Source organism: Protomyctophum parallelum (assembly GCF_964188405.1).
Source record: "Protomyctophum parallelum genome assembly, chromosome: 4".
NCBI lineage: Eukaryota > Metazoa > Chordata > Actinopteri > Myctophiformes > Myctophidae > Protomyctophum > Protomyctophum parallelum.
In genome coordinates, this window is record NC_139700.1 from 34,511,561 (window position 1) to 34,533,597 (window position 22,037).

Consider the following 22,037-nt stretch of genomic DNA (forward strand, 5'->3'; position numbering starts at 1 on the left):
GATATTGCTTACCGTCTCCTTAATGTGCAAGGATAAATAAATACATCATTGCGCACTGGTAATTTGGCAGTTATGAAATTTCAGCTATAGCTGTAAGTGTAGTACAGTAGGTTTCATTTGGCAGGAAAGGTAAATCCTCCCCATATCTCTAAGTAAAAGGTCCCAATTACAGACATAACTTAATAAATTACATAACTTCTCTACTATACTACAGGGTTTCAGCTTCTTCAAATATGCCCTTTCATGCAGTCTTCCTGCTGGGAATTACTTATCAGTGTATATAGCGATAGTGTAGATAGCTTGGATAATGCAACAATAGCAAAGGTGATATTTTATTGTCCTAATCTAGTACAACTAATAGACTTACAGTAAGAGTAAGACATTGTAAACGTGAATCATACGTAGATAGCAATTACATTACTTGATAAGTAAAATTATTGCTGTATTGTGAGGTGGTTGAACAATGAAACATGAACATGAAAAGGAATATTCATTGCTTGATGTTAACCATTTATTTCCTCTGTGATGTCTCCTTATCATTCAGCACCCAGAGATGTTAAGCTTAGCAAGGCCCCTCACCTAATACGTGAGGGGTGTGTTTTTTCATTTACTTTTTTCATTCATTTTTAATATACTTTTTTATTCTTTGGCCTCCTTATTCTTTTCCAAACATAAGCCTGAGTAGATAATGACCAAAAGTTCTTTTTTCAAGTGAAATATCCCTTTAACCATTTCAGCCCTATAAACTTTGGCAATTTGAAAATAGCCAATCTACAAGCTCACTACGTATCACATCGTCAGTGACACGTTATGAACTTGTACATTTTCAAAAGGTGTTATACCATACATTTGAAACCTGTGAAATGGGGCATTCTGCATCATGGGCACTTTCGCATTTTGACGCCATTTTGAAGTACATTTTTTATTCTGGACTTTTACCTGTGGTATTTCTACATTGCAGTATTGATATTTTTTATTTAACTAAACAATTTGAGTACTTACACTGACTACACACAGTTATTTTAAATACTTCATCTCTTTACATCCCCCCCCATGCAGAGGGGAACCATGTAACCATGTAACTGTCTTTTTTCTTCCGTTTTTTCCATAAAGAGGAATCATGTATAATATAATATAATGTATTAATGATTAATCTAAACACCCTGTTTCTCCTCTCAAATTGACAAATATAATTTACAGCTTTGCATCCATAAAGTGTGACCATCAAATGGTAAATGTGGAAACAACATCTCACCTAACTTGTTACTTCATCATCACTCTGGAAATCATCGCACATTGATTTTTAAAAGGGTGTACAGAGAAAGAATCATAGTATTGATATTTGTGTAATTAATACTTTACAAATTTGTATAAATCAGATCTTTTTCTGATTTTATAAAGGGCTAAAAATTACTTTTTGTCAACAAATTATCATTTCATTATTGTCTATTATGACCCTAGAAGCAAGATGCATAATTAGTTTGTTTTTTGTCTCGCTCAACTTTGCATTCTGCTCTCTCTTATGCACCCACCTCGTCACCATCCATCCATCCTCCATGTTTGATCAGTGCACAAGACGAATTCGGAGTGTGAGTTACAGTCATTTTATTTTCATATCATTGCCACCTACTGTAGCCACCAGAACAATAAAAGACTATTTTATTTCCCTTTCGCTCTCTGTTAACTGGAAGAAAATGGTTTGCATTATTTCTTCTCCCAATAGACAAAGACACTGAGAGGAAGGCTGGTGTTTTAAGTTAATCTACAGGCTCACAACACAGTTGTAACATTTTCTGAGCTTGTAAATCTGATAATGTCAGTGTTAGGAAATATTTGCCTAAAGACATTATAGGAACTCCAGGGTTAATGAGGTACATTTTAAAATGAACATATAAGGTTATAACGTATAACAAACACAGATTCAGAAACACAGATTCACTATATCGGCGGATCCTCCTTCATTGTGTTCTCCTTTTTGTTAATGGCTCACTCATTACAATGGATGGGAGGAGAGATTCTACCCATAGCTATATAAAACTATTGCCCCTTTTCCCACTGTTGCGAGTGTGTTGGCCAGACCCTGACAGGCAGCCAGTAAACATGGGGAAAGGTTTCTACATCGGTAAACCCCTCGCGGCGGTAACGGTGATCCTGGGTGTGGGCTCGTTGGCCACCATCATTGCTTTGTCGGTCGTTTATACTCAGGAAAAGGCCCAAAACCTAGAAAACGGAGGAACTCCGACCACTGCCACACCGGTGACCACTGTCTCACCTGTCACCACTGTCTCACCTGTCACCACTGTCTCGCCTGTCACCACCGCCTCACCATCCACTAAGCCATGGGATCAGTACCGTCTGCCTAAGAGCCTGTCACCGGTTCACTATCAGCTCACCCTGTGGCCCCGACTGATACCAGTAGATGGACTCTACTTCTTCACTGGTAAGACTTAGGAATGGGACGATAATCAGTTAGTATCGTTTATTGTGAAATATAACTTGTTTAAATGTTGCATCTTTAACCCATTCTGACCTGAGATCAGATTCTAAGAATGTCTTCTACATCCTGACAGTTTTCTGAAAAAGCTATGTTTCTATGTCAGTCGTTCGATTTTTCAAAAATAGCAGACCTACAAGCTCGTAGCGCGCCACTCGGTGGCGCGCTATGAGCTTGTAGATCTGCTATTTTTTAATAGCTAAAGCATAACGTAATGCTAACACCCGCCCAAAATGGATTAAAGGGATATTTTTTTATGTTGCTTGATTCAGATATTTGATATTCATTTTATCAGACCCATATACAAATGCAAACCCACGATAACCACGATAGATTCATCGAAAACACCCGTCCTTGGTTCTGGTGACTTGATTTTTATAGTTAATAGGATCTCTGTTAATGTTTCATTGTAATTTTGATGGAACACAATTTAGTAAAATACGCAGTAGGGCTGGGCTATATAAACTAGGGATATTGTAATATTGTAACATGATATGAAATGGTTTTAACCACTTAAACTACGTTATATTTTCAAAAGTCTTGATGTGGTGTTGTGAGCTTGTTGTTTGTCCATTTTAAAATGTATAATACATAATATAAATCAACCCTGGGGGACCCTGATGAAGGCTTGTATAGCCGAAACGTGTAGGTCTGTCTTTTTAATGCTCTTTGCCATGACTTTAAATAAAGGCTTTTTTTTACTAGACTGTAGCAGAGTGCCTTGGACCTCTTTTTGCATTCTTAAAATATATCAATGTTGATGATTTGATGATAATATTAACATCCTCACAATATCAATATTGAGTTATTTGGTCACATATTGTGGGAGATATTGTGCATTTCACCCTGCTAATGTGCAGTACTGTATACTGTACAGTAAGTTCAATAGGCCAGGGAAAACCAGGGTGTTCTTCTAAACTACTAGTACTTATGGATATACCTCCATGTTCCTCCAGGTTATTCCACGGTGGAGTTTGAATGTGTGAATGAGACGGATGTGATCCTCATCCACTCAAATAAACTGAACTACACCGACCAGAATGGCCATAAGGCCAGGCTTACCGCAGTCAGTGGTGGGGTAGCCCCCAAAATCGTTCGCTCCTGGCTTCAGACGGTCACTCAGTACCTGGTTGTAGAGCTGGACAGTAAGCTGGTGGCGGGTCAGAAGTACCACCTCTACACTGATTTCCGTGGAGAACTGGCTGACGACCTGGGAGGCTTCTACAGGAGTGAATACATGGAGGACGGAGTGAAAAAGTATGTACTTAACCACTTAACCTTTTGCCATTTGGCCGAAATAGCCAATCCACGTCCTCGCAACGTGCCACACCAAGAGACATTGTTACCTTGGTTGACTCCGGAGAGAGAGAGAGAGAGAGAGAGAGAGAGAGAGGGGGAGGGAGGGAGGGAGAGAGGGAGGGAGGGAGGGAGGGAGAGGGAGAGGGAGAGAGGGTGCGTGTGTGAGAGAGATTTAAGTGCCATATTAACTTTAACCACTTAAACCCCATCATCTGTATTTTTGGGACAGCTTTTGCAGAACATAGCCGTAACAAGCTCACAATGTTGTGGGCTTGTCGATCGGCCATTTTCCCCACAATAATGTAAAACCAAAAATACACTAGAATACAGCCCTGCAGTACTTAATTACCTTGCTTTTCTATTGGTGTCAAACCAGCTATTTTAACCAAGCAACAACAACAATATGTAGCAGGCATTTACTTGACATGACACCCAAACTATGATTTAGCTTGGATCATCTTGATACAATTAAAAGGTCAACGTTAAAGGAACTCGTCAACCCTTTTTGTTAATTATCTTATAATAGTAATCATTGCTAGAGTATTTGTTCAGTAACAGGGCTCTCTCTGGCTCTTTAGGAAACGGAAAATAAATGTTTAGGTAGGTTGCCAATTTCAGCCAATCAGGAGGCGTATCCATTCATCAGCTTCATTGTCTCCACCAGGCCGAAGGCATGGTTCATTGTCTCCACCAGGCCGAAGGCATGGTTCATTGTCTCCACCAGGCCGAAGGCATGGTTCATTGTCTCCACCAGGCCGAAGGCATGGTTCATTGTCTCCACCAGGCCGAAGGCATGGTTCATTGTCTCCACCAGGCCGAAGGCATGGTTCATTGTCTCCACCAGGCCGAAGGCATGGTTCATTGTCTCCACCAGGCCGAAGGCATGGTTCATTGTCTCCACCAGGCCGAAGGCATTGTGGAGACAATGAACACTACGTTTTTATAGTGTTCCAGTTCCAATTTCGTCTACTCATGAAATGGTGTCATCACTTCCAATTTTACTTATTAATCTGTATCTGTATGAGTTCTCTCTCCTGATTGGATAACATTGGTATCCTGACTTGAAAATGTATTTTGTTTCCTAAAGACCCAGAGTAGAGATGGGTTGGAGGTGGACTCCATACTCCATACATACCGCCCGGTACATCATTTAGACCCTGGTGTCAAATTGTAGGACACCTACTGGTTGAAAAGTAGAACTGTGAAAGTTCATAAGCGCAATATGTCCACTTGACAAGCGAAGTGTCCTTGAGCAAGATGCTGAACCCCTAATTGCTCCCGATGTGCAGGTTGGTGCCTTGCATGGTTTCCTCCACCATCGGTGTGTGAATGGGTTGAATGTAATGCACAATCTATGTAAAGCACCTTGGATAAAGGCATAATATAAATGTACCATTTACAAGCAGGGATAACCTCTTAGCTCAGCGCCAGCAGTAGAAATGTGAGACCTGGGTTTGAATCCCAGGTGGGACATAAAAATCAGATTGCAGCTTTTAAGTAAGGTATGTGAATAGTACAAATGCATGTAAATGAAGCATTGGTTGTTTCCTCTCAGGATTGTTGCCACCACTCAGATGCAGCCCACGGATGCCAGAAAGGCCTTCCCATGTTTCGATGAACCTGCCATGAAAGCACTTTTCAACATCACTCTCTACCATGACATTGGAACCGTGGCCCTGTCTAACGGCATGGAAATAAGTCAGTATTCTGCGATGCAATTTTGTTTTAAATAGTTGTTGTTTTGTCTTGGGTACCAGTGAATGAGGGACTATATATATCGATATGTTTTCTTTTGGTATTCAGACAGCCAGCAATAAGTAAAGCGCTCTAAAAAAATGTAGTCTCTGTGACACATCTAGGGGCCACAATCTGCATTCAAAGATGTTCCTTTGCCAAGCTTTGCCATTGGTCAAAAAAACCCCGGTCGAACTGACTAACCAATCAGGAAGCAGACAGGCAAATCGACCAATGACAAAGCTTATAGGAAAATCTTTGAATGCAGATTAAGGCCCCTAGATGTGTCACGGAGACAAACAATTGTTTGGGAGCGTTTTACCCATTGCTGTCTGAATACCAAAATAAAAAGTCATTAAAATGTTTACATATTATTGCTTATAGCAGCTTTAAGGGAGGACCGGCCAGTCGTCCGGCTGGCGGACCACGGCCACATCACTCTGACTCAGACATACCTTTATTTCCAAATAGTAGCCCGGGCATATTTGCAACAGGCTTTTATTGATTGCACCAGGCCCCGTAGGTGCGTAGCGGCACAAACTCTAGATGTGAGGGCCGAACCTCTAGAATAGCCAATATACTGTAGAAGCTCACAACGCGTCACATTTTTAACATGATACGTACTATATGACTTTGATTTTGTGTTCATAAATTGTACTCATTTAATTCCACTCTGCTGTAATCTGTACTATACAGTTCTACAATCACTGTTGTGATTGTGAATCCCGAACACTATGGTAATGGTATAAACCATTGGTTCATTTAAACAACAAAAAGTCATGGTATTTCTTCTTTACAAACTTTTGAAATTAGTTTTAACATTACATAAGAATTTAATTAATTACTTTCATTGATCCAAGCCGGCAATCGATGCACAATGAATGCAAGCAATGAATGCACAATCTGTGCATTCATCTGACCACACCACAACATAGCAGCCGAATGGCACTTTCAAGATTTTCAAGTGGGCCCTGAAACGGTTAAGGACCACTGGCACTGGTATAAACATTATAACATAAACCACTAATGTAGTAACTTTGAACCACATAACCGCATATTCAGATATCAGATTAAAGGTATATTCAGTGATTTCACTTAATTCAAATATCACTTATTTTTTTGTTTTGTTGTGATAATCCTCCCTACTATAGAGTGTGCTGACCATATAAGGAGTTCCTCCCTGTCCCCAGTTAACCCCTGGGGGACAAAAAACCTTAGGTTTCGTTTTTGACTCTCTATCCTGATTGGACGAAAGGCTGGGTCCCACAGCCAAAAACGAAACCTAAGGTTTTTTGAGTGAAATCACTGAATATACCTTTAACCTATATTTCACAAATAACATTTGGCCTTCCTCCTCTTCCTCAGACAACTCCACTGTGGTGGAGAGTGGTGAGCCGGTGCAGGTCACCGTGTTTGAGGAAACCAAGAAAATGTCCACGTATCTACTGGCCTTTATTGTCAGTGAATTTGACTTCATTGCAAACGACGTGGGCGGAGTTTTGGTAAGAGCTAAAAAGAATTGTTTCAGTTAACATTTCAAATATGATCGCAGTCTATCATGTAGATATGGACTAGTATGTGTATATCTGAAGTTGAAGTTGAACTTTAACTGTTGCCCTACCTTTATTCTTGAAACAAGAGCAAACAAATCTTTGATATTGTACATACAGTATCAACACTTTGCCATACAATGTCTGGGATTACAGTTTTTGAATGAAACAACTTGTTTAGCTAATTCATATTTGCGTGTTTTGTGTGTTTTATTACTGTATGTACAATCTCTTCTGTGTCTGTGTGTGCATGCATATGTGTTTTGTGTTTAGATCCGAATCTTTGCTAGGCCGAATGCTATTGCAGCAGGCCAGGGAGAGTATGCTCTGAACGTCACCGGGCCCATCTTGAAGTTCTTTGAGTCCTATTACAATTCATCGTATCCTCTGCCCAAGTCTGGTAAGCTTTCTTAGCTTATGTATGTCTTTCTCCTTACAAAGGATGTAATATGCCCTCATAAGTTAACACAGTGGTTCTCAACCTGTGGGCCCCACTGGTGGGCTGCGAATGTATTGCAAATAGGCCCCCAATTGGCAAACACTGATTTTAATCATACGTAATATAACCTGCCTATCTGCTGCCGTGTTGGGCCACAAACGCTTTCAAGATTTTTAAATGGGCTCTGAATCAGAATAAGTTGAGAACCACTGCTGGAACAATGAGCCCATATACTGTAGGCTAACTTCCAGCCTAAGCCTGTGCTGGTAGAACTATAAAATACATACTGTAACTATCATCTTGACTAAAGGCAGGATGGAGGTGTGTCTGCTATGCCATTGTACCACTATAATGCAGAAAAATATCTAGACGATTCCTGGTGGAGTCGTTAAGTGTAATATTCAGTGAACTTCAAATATTGTCAATAATGGTTCTGATCTACAAGCTCACAGATGTCGCAAGCTTGTAGTTTGGCTATTTTCATTGAATGACAAAGTAAAATAATAATGGTTTACCTTTTTTCTGTGGGACTTTGGATCATGCAGTAATTCTGGTTGTGTAAATTAGCTTCACTGGCCAACTTGATCCCAATTGATACCTTACAAAACATCACCCCAGATTTACTCTCTGTGACGTGTATGAAAGCAGTCCATTATCTTCAGATATCTTTATGGCTCATAGAGGTTGAGTTTATCTTCAAAGATCTCACAGACTGCTTGTATTTCTGTGGATCTTTATTGCGGTGCAATGGGGACATCGGGAACATGTTGATCTGACTGGAAAAGCCATCCGTTTAATGCGTTTATAGACCAATGAAATTATATGACTGTGTGACATTAGCAGTTTTACCCCAACTTTACAACAGACTGTTGCAAATGACTGATTGTATGACTTCAACACAAAATGAATGTGTTAAGAAGAAACAAATTGCATGTCCTCTCGTCTTGTTCTTTTCATTTTCTGAAAGAGTAATAGCATCTACCTACCGTATCTCTGCTGCTGTATGAAACTTCTCTATCCTGCAGATCTCTGCTCAACTTTAACCACTTAAAACGCTTACTGTATACTTTATTCACCAGAGTCTTCCAGGGCTCTGGTCTGCAGCTGATCCAAATCCCTGGCTCACAAGTCACAATGCATCACAATGTGACACATTGTGAGATTGTAGATCAGCTCATTTCCCCAGAGGGGAAAAGAAAACTACTTGAATAGGAATTAGAAAGCAAATTGTGTGAGTGGGCCCTGTCAGTGTTGTGTAACCCATTACACCCAGTACAACCAGGAAAATCATTTTAGATTTGATTTGGCTATTAAAATATAGCAGATCTGCAAGCTCACAGAGCGTCACTTGCCGCCCTGCAAGCTTGTACATATGCTAATTTGCTAAATATACATATGTTAAAAAGTGTTTTTAAGATTTTAACACAAATCTTCTCATTTGAGGGTCCCTGGTACAAAACATTTTCAGATGTGGGATCCATTTATATCAATTTGGGATTAGTTTGAGAACTACTGATTTTAGAAGGCATTTGTAGAATCGGCCTCAGGTCTTAAAGGGTTAAAGGCAACATGCAAAACATATTTGAGAAAGACTTTTAATTTGATGCAAATAGGATACAAAACATTTAGTTTGCATTGACATTTCCACACAGATCAGATAGCTCTCCCAGATTTTAATGCTGGAGCCATGGAGAACTGGGGTCTGATCACCTACCGAGAGACGGCCCTGCTCTACGACGAGAAGTTCTCCTCCAACTCCAACAAGCAGAGGATCGCCTCCATCATCGCCCACGAACTGGCTCACATGGTTGGTTCTTAACTCTTTCCCTCGTCCCCAATGTCAAGGCTTCACATTTGTATTGGTGTAAATTACAGTAGCTGTGTTTGTCCTTCTGTGTGCATTGTTTTTTTTTTATCCATTTTGACCTGTTACACCTACAGTATGTTGTTCTACCTTTCAAGCCTCTGTGTCGTTTTAGTTTTTGCTATATATCCATATTCTAACTTTTTGTGTTTTTTTTGTGAATTAATACTACATTGTCACACAAAAGCATCAAAAGTAGCAGATTTGTGCTGTTTTGAACTTGTCCATCTGCTGCTTTTGATGCTTTTGGAAAAAAAAATCTTCAGAAAACAAGTGTAGGATTTAGAAGACGTTTTTAGAATCGGCCTCTGATCTAAATTGGTTAAATTATGACATCTTTACAGGCAAAATAACATATTAGAGTGACACATTTTCTGAATGAATGAATGAATACGCTACTGTATATTTCCAAATTGTAGTCTGAGCATGCCTCAAATAGCCGCCCGTTTCCTTTTTAAACGCCCAGGGTCTGACACCATTTTGCGCATGGAGTTTGGAAATATACGGTAAATGAATATGACATTCTAAACTGAATAAATAATACTATGTTATTGATTATGGTCTCTCTCTGTAGTGGTTTGGTAACCTGGTGACTCTGCAATGGTGGAATGACCTGTGGCTGAATGAAGGCTTTGCCTCCTATGTTGAATATCTGGGAGCAGACTATGCTGAACCTGGATGGAATGTGGTAAGGATTTGTGGATGGCTTATTAAAAGTTAATGCAGTCACCCAGGAAGACTAGCTTTTGTCATGGCAAAAGCTAATGGGTATCCTAATAAACAATAAACAATTTAGACAGGACATTGTAGAGAAATAAAGCTACAAGCCATTAGAGGTCACAGTTCACCTTGTATTTTATAATGGCTGAGAGGCTGTGAACTTTCTGTGTAGCTACTGTACTTAGCTACCGGTACAGATGGTTTGCGAGGGATGGACAGTACTTAACCTCACGTCACCAGGCTTCCCAACTGGATCATAAACCCGAAAAGAACTGCTGCCCAGGCTAGAGAGTACTTGTTTTTCTTACAAGCCCCTCCCAAAGCCTGTCAGTCACTCGCAGTCCTCACACATGGGCAGTGCTTAAGCCCCACACGGCCTGTACGGAAAACAAGTGCTCCCCTTCGCTCGCTCAGTCACAGATATGCTACTGGATCACTGTAGAAACAAATCACACACCTGTGATTGATATAAACTAATCTAAGGTGTAATCTTTTTTTAGTACGTCTACTAAATGGAAACCAGACAATCAGAATCAAGGATTGGAACATGCAATACAGAAAGAAACCTGTGATGTTGCGATTATGTAGTTAACCGCATAACACTCTAGGACAGAGATACTCAAAAAGAGTGTTATGTGAAAATGTATCCATTATCAAGTGACCTTGATAATGGAGACTATATTTTGACAAATCAAGCACAGTGGTAAAGGCGCTTGATGCTTTTCATTGCTGCTTGCTGTAAAAGGGATCAGTCCGGTGAGGGCAATCCTGCGTGAGTGGGTGATAATATTCATTTAATACTACTACCAACATAAATATAATTACAAAATAAATTGAATTTAACAAAAATAATGTTGTAATGTAACAATGATTTAGCCTGTTTTATTTCTCTCCAACTAGAAAGACCTCATCGTGTTGAGTGATGTCTATAGAGTGTTTGCCATTGATGCCCTGGCCTCTTCCCACCCGCTATCCTCAAAAGAAGAAGATATCCAGAAACCGGAACAGATCAGTGAGCTGTTTGATGCCATTTCGTATAGCAAGGTATCTCAATACATTTAGCATTTTCCTTTCTCTCTAATTCTGCTCGGAGAAGCTCACATAGTGGACTTTTCTCACGCACATTATGTTGTTTATGTATGTTGTATGTGCTGTGCTTGCTTGTCAATCGTCATAAGGGATCGTAAAGTGAAAGCCATTTCTTCTTTCAATGTAATTTGAGGTCGGCACATATTAAATTGCGGACAAAGAATGTGACACGTTATAGATTAGATTAGATTATCTTGGCAGGGCTACTGCCAGGTTTTGTTTTGCTGCATTCTCCTTCATTTCTTCCTGTCATGCTGCTCTGTCTGTTTTCCCTCTTTCTCTCTCTAGGGGGCATCAGTTCTGAGGATGTTGTCTGACTTCCTGACTGAAGACATCTTCAAATATGGACTCAGTGTAAGGCCTACTTAAACCTAATGTCTTGTTTCTTCTAAATGTTTCTTAGCCACACGTGTAATGTGCAGTAGTTCCTATGCTTAGTTCTCTTTCAAAGAGATGTCAGTCATTTTGTCTTGTCAAGTTATCAAGTTACACTCATCATTCTCTATGCCCTGCAGACCTACTTGAATAAATTTGCCTATGGGAATACTGTCTACACGGACCTATGGGACCATCTCCAAATGGTACGTATTTTATTTTATTTTTTACTTTTCACATAATGGCATAATCATTATTAGCACTCTAATTAAGTATTTCCCTCCTGTTTGTTTTCTTCCATAGGCTGTTGAGGTGAACAACACCGTCACCCTCCCTGCATCAACAACTGTCCATAGCATTATGAACACCTGGGTGCTGCAGATGGGCTTTCCTGTGGTTACCATTAATACCAAAACTGGGTTGGTGACCCAGGCACACTTCCTCCTGGACCCAGAGTCCAATGTTACTGCCCCGTCTGAATTCCAGTACGTATTTGATGATTTTAATTGTTCCTAAACTAACTTACTTCCTTCCTTCCTTCCTTCCTTCATTCTTGCTTCCTCTTGGTGTCCAAGTTCATCAATAATCTCACTTTATTTGCTTAGATCCGTTTTACGCTTAATTATTTCTCTACTTAACCGTAGTTTGTTTGTTCTTTCAAGGCAAGTGATGTAAATAGCCTGCATCCTGCATCTTTAGACTCACTAAATTGAGAAGGGACGCAATCATGTCACCCTCCGGGGGTCCTGGGATGCAATACTGTACTCGGTACTGTACTCTAACGTTGTTGAAGTAAGACTCATAATGTCCCTAGGATCTAAAAGAGAACCCCTTACATTGAAAACCTATTTACGTCACTGTTCCTTTCTTCATTTCTTTCTTCCTTTCTTCATTTCTTTCTGGCAAGAGTAGACAGTTCATTATCATAATCTGTATCATATAAGAAGGCCAGTATCATATGATATTAATTATTGATATAACAGAAATTATGATAAATCTAGATTATTATGACCCATATTCATCAGTGGCCGAGGTGTATTGAATGATTTTGTAAGAACGCAACGCAAATACAGATCAGGCATTATATACAACTAGAAACAACCTTTTGATCAGCATAGGTACCATGGTCAGCTACTGACTTATCAGCCCAAGGGCTGGTAACTGTTATCACCCTCTCTGTGCTTTTATCACTGGTAGCCTACTACCTCTCACCCAGGGCAAATAATGACAAATAGCCAGTCATGAACAGTGGGCCATGGTCATTTAGCGGCAAAACAAATTATGATAATGTTAGATATTGTAAAAGTCTTCCATGATTCTCTTTCATTCATTAAATTCTGCACAGTTACCAGTGGATTGTCCCAATCAAGTGGATGAAGCAAGGAGGCATTCAAAGTCCAGTATGGCTGGTGGAAAAAACACGTAGGTTGAACACAAACTGATGTACTGATTAGAATTCAAAGTTATGTTTTGTGGAGTTTAATTCCACTATTGTGCATCAGCAAAAAACTGTATTGTATTCATGAATAATGAGTCTTGTGTCTGGTTGTTTCCTCTACAGAGACATTTAACGACATGAAAGTGTCGGGAGATGACTGGGTCCTGGCCAACCTCAACGTTGTGGGATACTACAGAGTCAACTATGACACTGAGAACTGGAATAGACTTCTTACGGCTCTGAACACCCAGCATACGGTATAAAGTCACTGTTTATCAACCAATGTTCCACTGACCACTTGTAGTCTGTGGCACAAATCCAGGTGGTCTATGGGGAAATGTTTTAAAATGTAAAAAAAAATATATATCGTACCTTTGTTGAAGGTATGAAAAATACGTTTAGGTCGATCAAATGTAAAACTTTAAATTAATTACTGTTTAAGTAATATACTTTGTTGCGTGCGGTACCGCACACTAAAAGTAACACAAACAAAAAACAAGTTTGTAGATGGGCTACCTATTTTTGTCGAGCAACATTGCTGTACTAAATCTGGCTTTAAAATCATTCATGTTGAATATACATTTTTGCAATAAAATACAGTTATTGTTGTGGGATGGTGGGGTGGTCTTGAGGATTGTTTGTCGAAACATGCTAGTATTCCCCAGAGCTCAAAAAAGGTTGAGAACCAATGGATAAAGGACAGCTGCCTGGCATTACTATGAGCTATTTTCATGGTTGTTTGACAGGGAAACGTAACAAACGTTTGATTACAGACAGTATGTCATGATAATTCTGTAACTCTAATGTTGCTGTTGACTTCTGCTTTGTGCTGTCACCATGATGACAATGATGTATTGTCCATTGTTGTTCTTCAGGATATACCACCTATCAACCGAGCTCAGTTAGTGGATGATGCCTTCAATCTGGCCAGGTAAGCTACTGCTGATGCTCAGTGATGGAGAAGTACTCAAATAAGTAAAAGTATCAATACACTGTTGTTGAAATAGTCTGTTACAAGTAGCTCTGGTCCATAGCGTTAGGAGGACGTCTCCTTAACGCTATGGTACAACTTCCTGCGCAAGCATGAAAGGCTGCACTGTCGACTGCTGCAAAAATAAAACACTTTCGCTACTCACCAATACAAAGAGGGTTTTGTGCAGTCGAAAGCCTATTTTCCCTAGTGGACGCACTCTGAGCCAACCACCTCACGAATAAATTTTTGGCAAGAAAAGAAAATATTTCACCAGAAGGAAAAATCTTGTCAATGGGATTTTTCTATTGACAAGATCTGTAAAGGGCGCAGTGGAGTAACTAAAGGCTTAGACAGACAGATAACAAAATGAAGTTCCAGTCAACCGTTTTTCTCAGAGTATGGTCTTTACTGGGAGGTTCTTCATAAAATATAGACAGAAAAACATGTACGATTTGGCATTTTTACACTTAACATTGTAACCATGAAATAGCATTAGTTACAAGTTGATTTTTCACTGGAGAGACGGGTGACAGCCGGAATGTAGACGGCAACCGGGTGAGCAGTATGGGTTAGCACCCCAGCCTGTGTCCTCCGTGAGGAGGAAGCCCAACAAACCTTGGTGAGGCCTTTAGGAGGAACATTATAATCCACCACTGCCTGGTGCTGGGAGTCTGGTGCAACGCACAGGTCCTGGACCTGGTGAGAGCAGGAGTGGACCTGGTGAGACGTAGGAGGGGCCCGGACAGGAGTCAACCCACAGAGCCTAGTCCTTCCACGCGGCAGAATCTGGTTCTCCCAGTCCCGGCAGGGTCACCTGAGTGAGGGGTATGATGTTGGTAGACCCGAAACCCCGTTGACCTCAGGATACATCACTGAGGATACGTCCCAGGTGCATCCATGCGATGTATTTTTAGTTAACAATTATTTAACCTGTGTATTTTAACCTTAAGTAGTCTAGAACCAGGCAAGTATGAAATATATTTTACAATTCACCATAAATTAATTATATTATTAAGAATATAAGCATGTATAATATTGAACTAGCAGCTTAACTAGGTGAAATGTGGCACACAGAAAACATTAAGACTTCTCTTAAGTAACACTCAATAAGCTAATATACTCCACTCTGAAATGATCCACCTTTGTAAATTACAAATGTAATGTATAGCACTATAACACTCAAATCTACTCCAAGGTTTGGACGTAGAAAAGACAACTCTGGAACATATGTACACACTGCTTGCTTTCACCACAAAGTAATGGATAAACAGAAAGTAAATGTATCATCTCTAGTGCAGTGAGGTATATGATATGAGTGCAAGGTATTAGTGACTGACTGCCATCTATTGGCAGGGTTTGGTACTCATTTCTTAATGTGGCATTCAGATTAAATCATTCATGCTCTGCAAAAACTGAGGAGTAAATGGTGATTTCTTCACAGTAGGCCTATTCTAATTTTTTGAAATTCTGTTAGTGGTTTTTATGAACTGGAAGCCAAAATTCTGTAAAGATAAACAAATCAATAACTGAAATTATTTATTATGGAAATAAACCAACTTTTCCATGATATTCTTTTTTTTTAAAGGTGCTGTATATCAGATTTAGTTACTAGTTACATTGCAGATTTAGATTACACATACAAAACATGATGATGTATATGTTTATAGGTTGAGCATATAAAAGTTATTCAAAATAATTCCCACCTCTGGCAGCTGTAACATTAAAGTGATGAACACATTGATACATTATTAATTACAATCTAAATTGTGTAATGAACCATTTGCATAATGAGTACTTTCTCTTGCCACTGTGCTGCAGAGTTCATATATGATCAAACAGTCAAATGTTTTGTCAACCTCTTAAGTTCCACATTCTTGTAGGTTGCACCAAATATCGTTGCTGTCAGGCAGAAAACCTTCCAACCTTCCAGAAAACCTTCCATTTGTTTATTCATTTAGTAGTTTAGTAGTTAAATATGGTGATACGAGGTTTCTGCCCGACGGCAACGATATGCAGTGCATCCCATTCATTTTCATGTTTTTTTTATCCCATTCCCTGCAGGGCAAAGATACTCGACACGACCCTGGCCTTGAGCACAACCAAGTACCTCAACAAGGAGAGAGAGTACATGCCCTGGGACTCTGCTCTGGGCAACCTGGACTACTTCCAGCTTATGTTCGACCGCAGTGAAGTTTATGGTCCCATGCAGGTTGGTCATCTATCAGTAAAACACAGACATTTGGCACAACTTATAACTGCTCACCGCTGTTGCTGGGGAGAAACATTGTCATTGTATCACCATATTTAATCTTGATTCTCTCTTCTCTCTCTCTCTCTCTCTCTCTCTCACCCTCCTTCAGGCATATCTTAAAAAACAAGTATATCCTCTGTTTGAGCACTACAGAAACATCACTGGCAACTGGAGCAGTGTACCAAACGGTCATATGGACCAGTGAGTATAGCGACGCATCATCTTCATCTGCTCCGTTATCAAGAAATATACAGTAGTGTCAGTCAAATCCTCAGTGTTAATTTAACTCTTTATGCAAATGTAACCACATGGATCTAAATGTGTACACTTTCAAATGGATAAAGTGGCATACGATTCTGCTGCTGTGTATGTTTGAGCTTAACACCTCTTGCATAGTGGTAGTTTGAAACTATAATACTCCTGCTACTCTCTGATTCTTGATTATTCCTAATTTACTTGTTTTTCCATTTTGTTGTATATACCTTATTATTATTATTATTATTATTATTATTATTATTATTATTATTATTGCTGCTTTTGAGAACCATAACATAATAAATGTACTCTTACACAAGATGTAACATTTACAAAAATCTGAACATTGATATAGGGAATTCAAGATTCTATAGGGTTTAATTTTAGAATGTAGTCAGTGTACCTGCAATATAACTATATTAACCAAGAAGCTTAAACTACAAGTTTACATACAGTGGTGTATTTCTATGAGTTCTGTCCTTTCAGTTGTTAATAACAAACTAGCTCATTTCCATTGTTCCTCTCCTCTCCTCTCCTCTCCTCTCCTCTCCTCTCCTCTCCTCTCCTCTCCTCTCCTCTCCTCTCCTCTCCTCTCCTCTCCTCTCCTCTCCTCTCCTCTCCTCTCCTCTCCTCTCCTCTCCTCTCCTCTCCTCCTCTGACTTCACCACCAACTCCTAGATACAACCAGGTGAATGCTCTCAGTTTAGCCTGCAGCACAGGCATTGAGGAATGCCAGACTCTGGTCACAGGATGGTACAAAGCATGGATGGCTGATCCTGATAACAACATGTTAGTATATTCATCTATCTACATTACATAATGTCTTTTACTTAATCACTTTCATTCCGTAACGGTAAGTAAAAACCACTTCGTAAGCCCCAGTACCGCCACAAGGCATACACACAGTACACACTGTAAGCACAAACATATCATGCATACGGAAATGGGAAACTAAAATAGTCAGCAGTGGCCCTGGTAAACCCTATGTACGTACTTCTTTGTACGATGAATAGCGAACATTTTCATTATTGTTTGAATTTTTGGGGAAATGAAACAAACATAAAACAGTAAAGAAAAAAAAAGGGGGGGAGTGTAAACTAGAAAATATATTGAAAGTCGTAAAGACAAAGGCTTTCTTACACCGGTATGAGAACATTATGAACAAATGTTTTACATATACATTAATGTTAAATGATTAAACATTGATTTAATCATTAATCATTTCATCATCCTGGAGGGGGTTATTTCTAAACGACTAGGGCGAGGTCACTTCTCGCTCTCAGGGTGTCTTACTGGTATTATAAAATGTAACTAGGTGCTTATCCATTAACAGTTTCCGTGCCTTGAATGGATTACTCCAGGTTAATGTCGCTGCCGTATCGGACATACCCGCCTTTTGTTTTATGTGTTTAATCCGCCGTAATGTAATGAATCAAAAGAAAATCCGTCTTCGTCGCGGAGTATGAGACTGGATGCCTTCGATGTGATGACGAAACCGGAAATCGTCACATGCTGTGGGCTGCTAGGGCTTCTGGGAAATTGAGGCCAATGGAAATGCATTGGATGCAACGCCTCATTGAAACCAATCTTGTGTGCGTCTTCCGGGTGCACCAAGATGGTGGATGCTACACACAGATCATAACAAACCACGGGAGCTTTTTTTGATGGATTTTCGCGGATTAAAAGCCCAAATAATTCAGCGTATGCTCTAAAGGTAATACAACAATCTCGGCAGTGAAGGGGGGTTGATTAAAATGCGGGTTAATCGTAAAAAACAGTCAAACTGTTAAAATAACCTTTCCTCCTAGGATCCATCCAAATCTGCGTTCCACTGTGTACTGCAACGCCATTGCGGCAGGGGGCGCTGCAGAGTGGGAGTTTGGGTGGTCACAGTTCAAGAATGCCTCCATCGCCATTGAAGCTGACAAATTCCGTGCCGCACTGGCATGCACCAAGGAGCCATGGCTGCTCAACAGGTTAGCGCACTTAAACCTAAACCTCTATTTAAGCCTATAAAACTAAGGCGGCAGGCCTAACCCTAAAACTAAATCTACCGTAAGCCTAAACCTAGTCTCACATGGCCAGACTGTTCTGGCCATGTGGCTCGCATCTTCAAATGCTTCCGGTCATATTCATAATATCAATCAAGTCATCTAAGTATATGTATTATGTAGTCTGCTGCTTATCAGAAATGGAAATTAAAAAGTAAAACTTTATTTTATTCCTATGTCAGTGGTTCTCAAACCATTTAATTTCAAAGACCCCCATAACTAGTGTACAAATGGAGCTAGGGTCCATTTGGTTCCATTTGTACAATCTGAGGATCCCATCGGCAAATAACGGGAAAACAGCGATCCTTATCAAGGGTTTTCCTTCCCGATTGAGCTCTTAACTGTGTGAGTGTACAAGTGTGTATGTCTGGAATTGTGCTGCTTGTCTCCTCTCCAGGTATCTGGAGTACACTCTGGAACCAACCATGATCCGCAAGCAGGATGCCACCTCCACCATAGTATACATCGCCAACAACGTGGTGGGCCAATCTCTGGCCTGGGACTTTATGAGGGCCCGCTGGTCCTATATCTTTAATGAGTGAGTACAACAACATGGTGGTCTGAATCTGAATGTACTAACCTCGCTCCCACTCTCTCTCTCTTTGCTGGGCCTTCCTGGTTGGTCCTGCCGCGCCATTGCAGGAGGTCAGTGGGTGTACTACTAGTCTACTACACTAGGCCCTTCTCCTAACATTTAGTGTAGGTCGTGTCAGAAGCGGGAAATGTTGTCTAAACTGGTTCCAGTTTGCAGCCCAGTAGTAAAATGGCATATTGGGTGATGCGAAGCCGTCGTCTTGTTTGGGTCTCTGAAGAGTCGATATTGGGATCTTAGGTGATTTACCAGCCCAGATGAAAGATGATAAAATAGTATCTAGGGACTTAAAAAAATATTTGGGCAAAAAAAGAGGGAGGGTCTGAAAAAGAAGTGGTAGAATGTTCATTTTGACTGTTTCGATGCGACCCACCAGTGAGAGGGGCAACTTATTCCATCTCTGAACATCAGTTTTAATTTTATCAAGAAGATTTCCGTAGTTATCCTTGTGGATTGAGCCAAATGAGTGGGAAATAACAAACTCTGGGAGAGTTGAAATGGTAGTGCACCAGGAAGGATGGATTTGGCCAGACTATTGACAGGGGGAAACACACTTTTTGGAATGTTCAGTTTGTAAGCGGAAAATTCTCCGAAGGTCTTTAACAGATTTACAATACTATGATATTGTTCTTCTAATGTGTTACTTTTTCATTTTTTTTTCTTTTTAAATGAAAGTAAAAGAATTAAAAAAAAATAAAAAATAACAGTGCCCAGAACTGCCGGTGAGAATTGACACTGTGGGAGTAATCCTAAGGCATATCGAGGAGGGAAAGAGATGCACCACCTCCTTCGTAGACACACTGTCTACGTGGGAGTGAGTTGGTGTTGGCTAATATATTTTATAGACTTGCATAAAAAAGCAAGCAAACTATAACCTATATGTTATAATATACTAAGTGTATGTTCTACGTTATTCTGGTCTGTAATTAATGTATTATTGATGACTTTATTGATCTATCTATCTTCCATATAGGTATGGTGGTGGCTCTTTCTCCTTCTCCAACCTTATCAATGGAGTCACCAAGAGGTTTTCTACTGAGTTTGAGCTACAACAGGTTAGTTGTTTGAAATAATGTTGTCAACAATGTTTAGAATTTAGCAAGTTTGTAGATCAGTTTATTTTTTACAAATGGAACCCAGTTGTCAGGTGGAAAGAAATGGGGGTAGACAGTGACAGGGACCACAGTTACCCATGGGAGAAATTGTCAATGATGACCATTTTGTGAGAAAGGTAGTATTTTTAGGATAGCCTCTAGAATAGATGAAGTAGTGATTTGTGATCTGTTCTGTTGTGATAGCTGAAACAGTTCAAGGCAGACAACGAGGACGGAGATGGCTTCGGGTCTGGGACCTTGGCGGTGGAGCAGTCCATCGAGAAAACCAGTGCCAACATTAAATGGCTGGCAGAGAACAAACTGGCCGTTCTGAATTGGTTTGTGGCAGAGTCTAAACCATAAGGAGGCCTGACTTCAGGTCTGGGTTTAAAACTGACAATAAGATTCAGAGTTAACAAAGGATTTGCTGTGCATAAAAATAAGAGTTCCTGTTTCACTGAGTTGAAAGTAAACTGACCCCAGGCCTATTGACATGGCCTTGAGTTGACGCCTTTCTCCATCATGCATTCTTGGGTTTTCATGCTAAAAAGATGCCTAAAGAGAAGAGTTAATATCTTATTATACGGAGCCCTAATGTAGATTGTTAATATATTACTCTGGATATACTGTTAAACTGTATCCTCTGTACATAAAATCAATTTTGATACTGCATTATTATTATTATTATTATGGCTGTATTTTACATATTTCGGTTTCATAGGAATTGAGGTTTTGAAATCGATTCCCAAAAAATCCAATAATAAAAGCTAAATCAATCAATCAAGATTTTTTATCAATTTCTGAAAGCGGACCTTTTGGAAATATAATAGTTATATAAAAGTTATTTCTTTTGCTAGCTAGCCTAAAATACATTTACCGTTAGTATAGAGTATAAACTATCATATTTATACATACTTATAATTATAATTTATAATTCAGAATGCTACAAAATACGTACATCTGGTTCTGATGTTTGACTTTTTATTTCTTCTCAAAGTCATACTGAATCATATTTGGTTCTGCCTTTATTTTCTTGAAAGTATTTTTATTACGAAGAACTAAGTGAAAACTGTACTGTAAATATGAAGGAACCATGGAATGTTTCCTCTTATTCCTGATTTGCATAATTAACATATTCAGATTGGGTTTAACCCATTTAGACCTGAGTTAAAAACATTCGCTCTGAAAGAATATATATTCAAAGATTTGCGCCACATCTATGAGCTTGTAGATCTGCTATTTTTCAATAGCTAAATTATAACATAATGTATGCACCAAAAGGGGTTCCCGCTCAAAATGCGTTAACCCTTGTTGACCGGAGTGACTGCAGGGCTCTGTATTTGGTCCCCTCCCCTGCTCGAAAATAGCTGATCTAGACCACAAGCTCACAACATAGCTTGTTGTAATGCGTTTTGAGCTTGTAGATCTGCTATTTTTGCCTATTATCATATGCCCAGAATTTGGCCGATATAGGGTTGATGTGGTTAACCGGAAATGTTTGTACCTGTAAAAGCAATCTTATTGATTGTCCAATTTGCACATCTGTGCCCAGTCCTTTATCAGGAATATTTGAATGAATGAATATCTTGCTTGCCCTTCTCTATTTTGTATCACTTTCATTGAACTGATATTTTCGCAATTCTCCTTTTGCATTATTGTCACTAACTTTACCTGCAGTTACTTTACTTAAAGTGATGGTAATTTCAGAAAATAATGTGGTCTTTATTCTTGTAAAATTTTAATAAATAGATTTTGATCATTTGTCATATTACGTCTCTGTCTGGTACATGCCATTAATGCCTATTGGGCATTAATAGGC

The 22,037-nt window shown here is 39.6% G+C and overlaps 1 protein-coding gene across 1 annotated transcript; it reads left to right on the forward strand.

Annotated features, from left to right (window-relative positions):
* Positions 1-2,100: 2,100 nt before the first annotated feature.
* LOC310857170 (aminopeptidase N-like) lies at positions 2,101-20,581 on the forward strand (the record flags this gene model as incomplete). Its single annotated transcript, XM_083762781.1, has 21 exons — positions 2,101-2,440; positions 3,451-3,751; positions 5,349-5,491; positions 6,893-7,029; positions 7,351-7,477; positions 9,169-9,323; positions 9,955-10,068; positions 11,001-11,144; positions 11,478-11,543; positions 11,705-11,770; positions 11,868-12,049; positions 12,910-12,986; positions 13,126-13,259; positions 13,878-13,933; positions 16,037-16,184; positions 16,336-16,427; positions 17,160-17,270; positions 18,290-18,457; positions 18,930-19,070; positions 20,098-20,179; positions 20,423-20,581. The coding sequence occupies 21 exons, from the start codon at positions 2,101-2,103 to the stop codon at positions 20,579-20,581; spliced, it is 2,943 nt and encodes a 980-aa protein (XP_083618907.1).
* Positions 20,582-22,037: the final 1,456 nt, after the last annotated feature.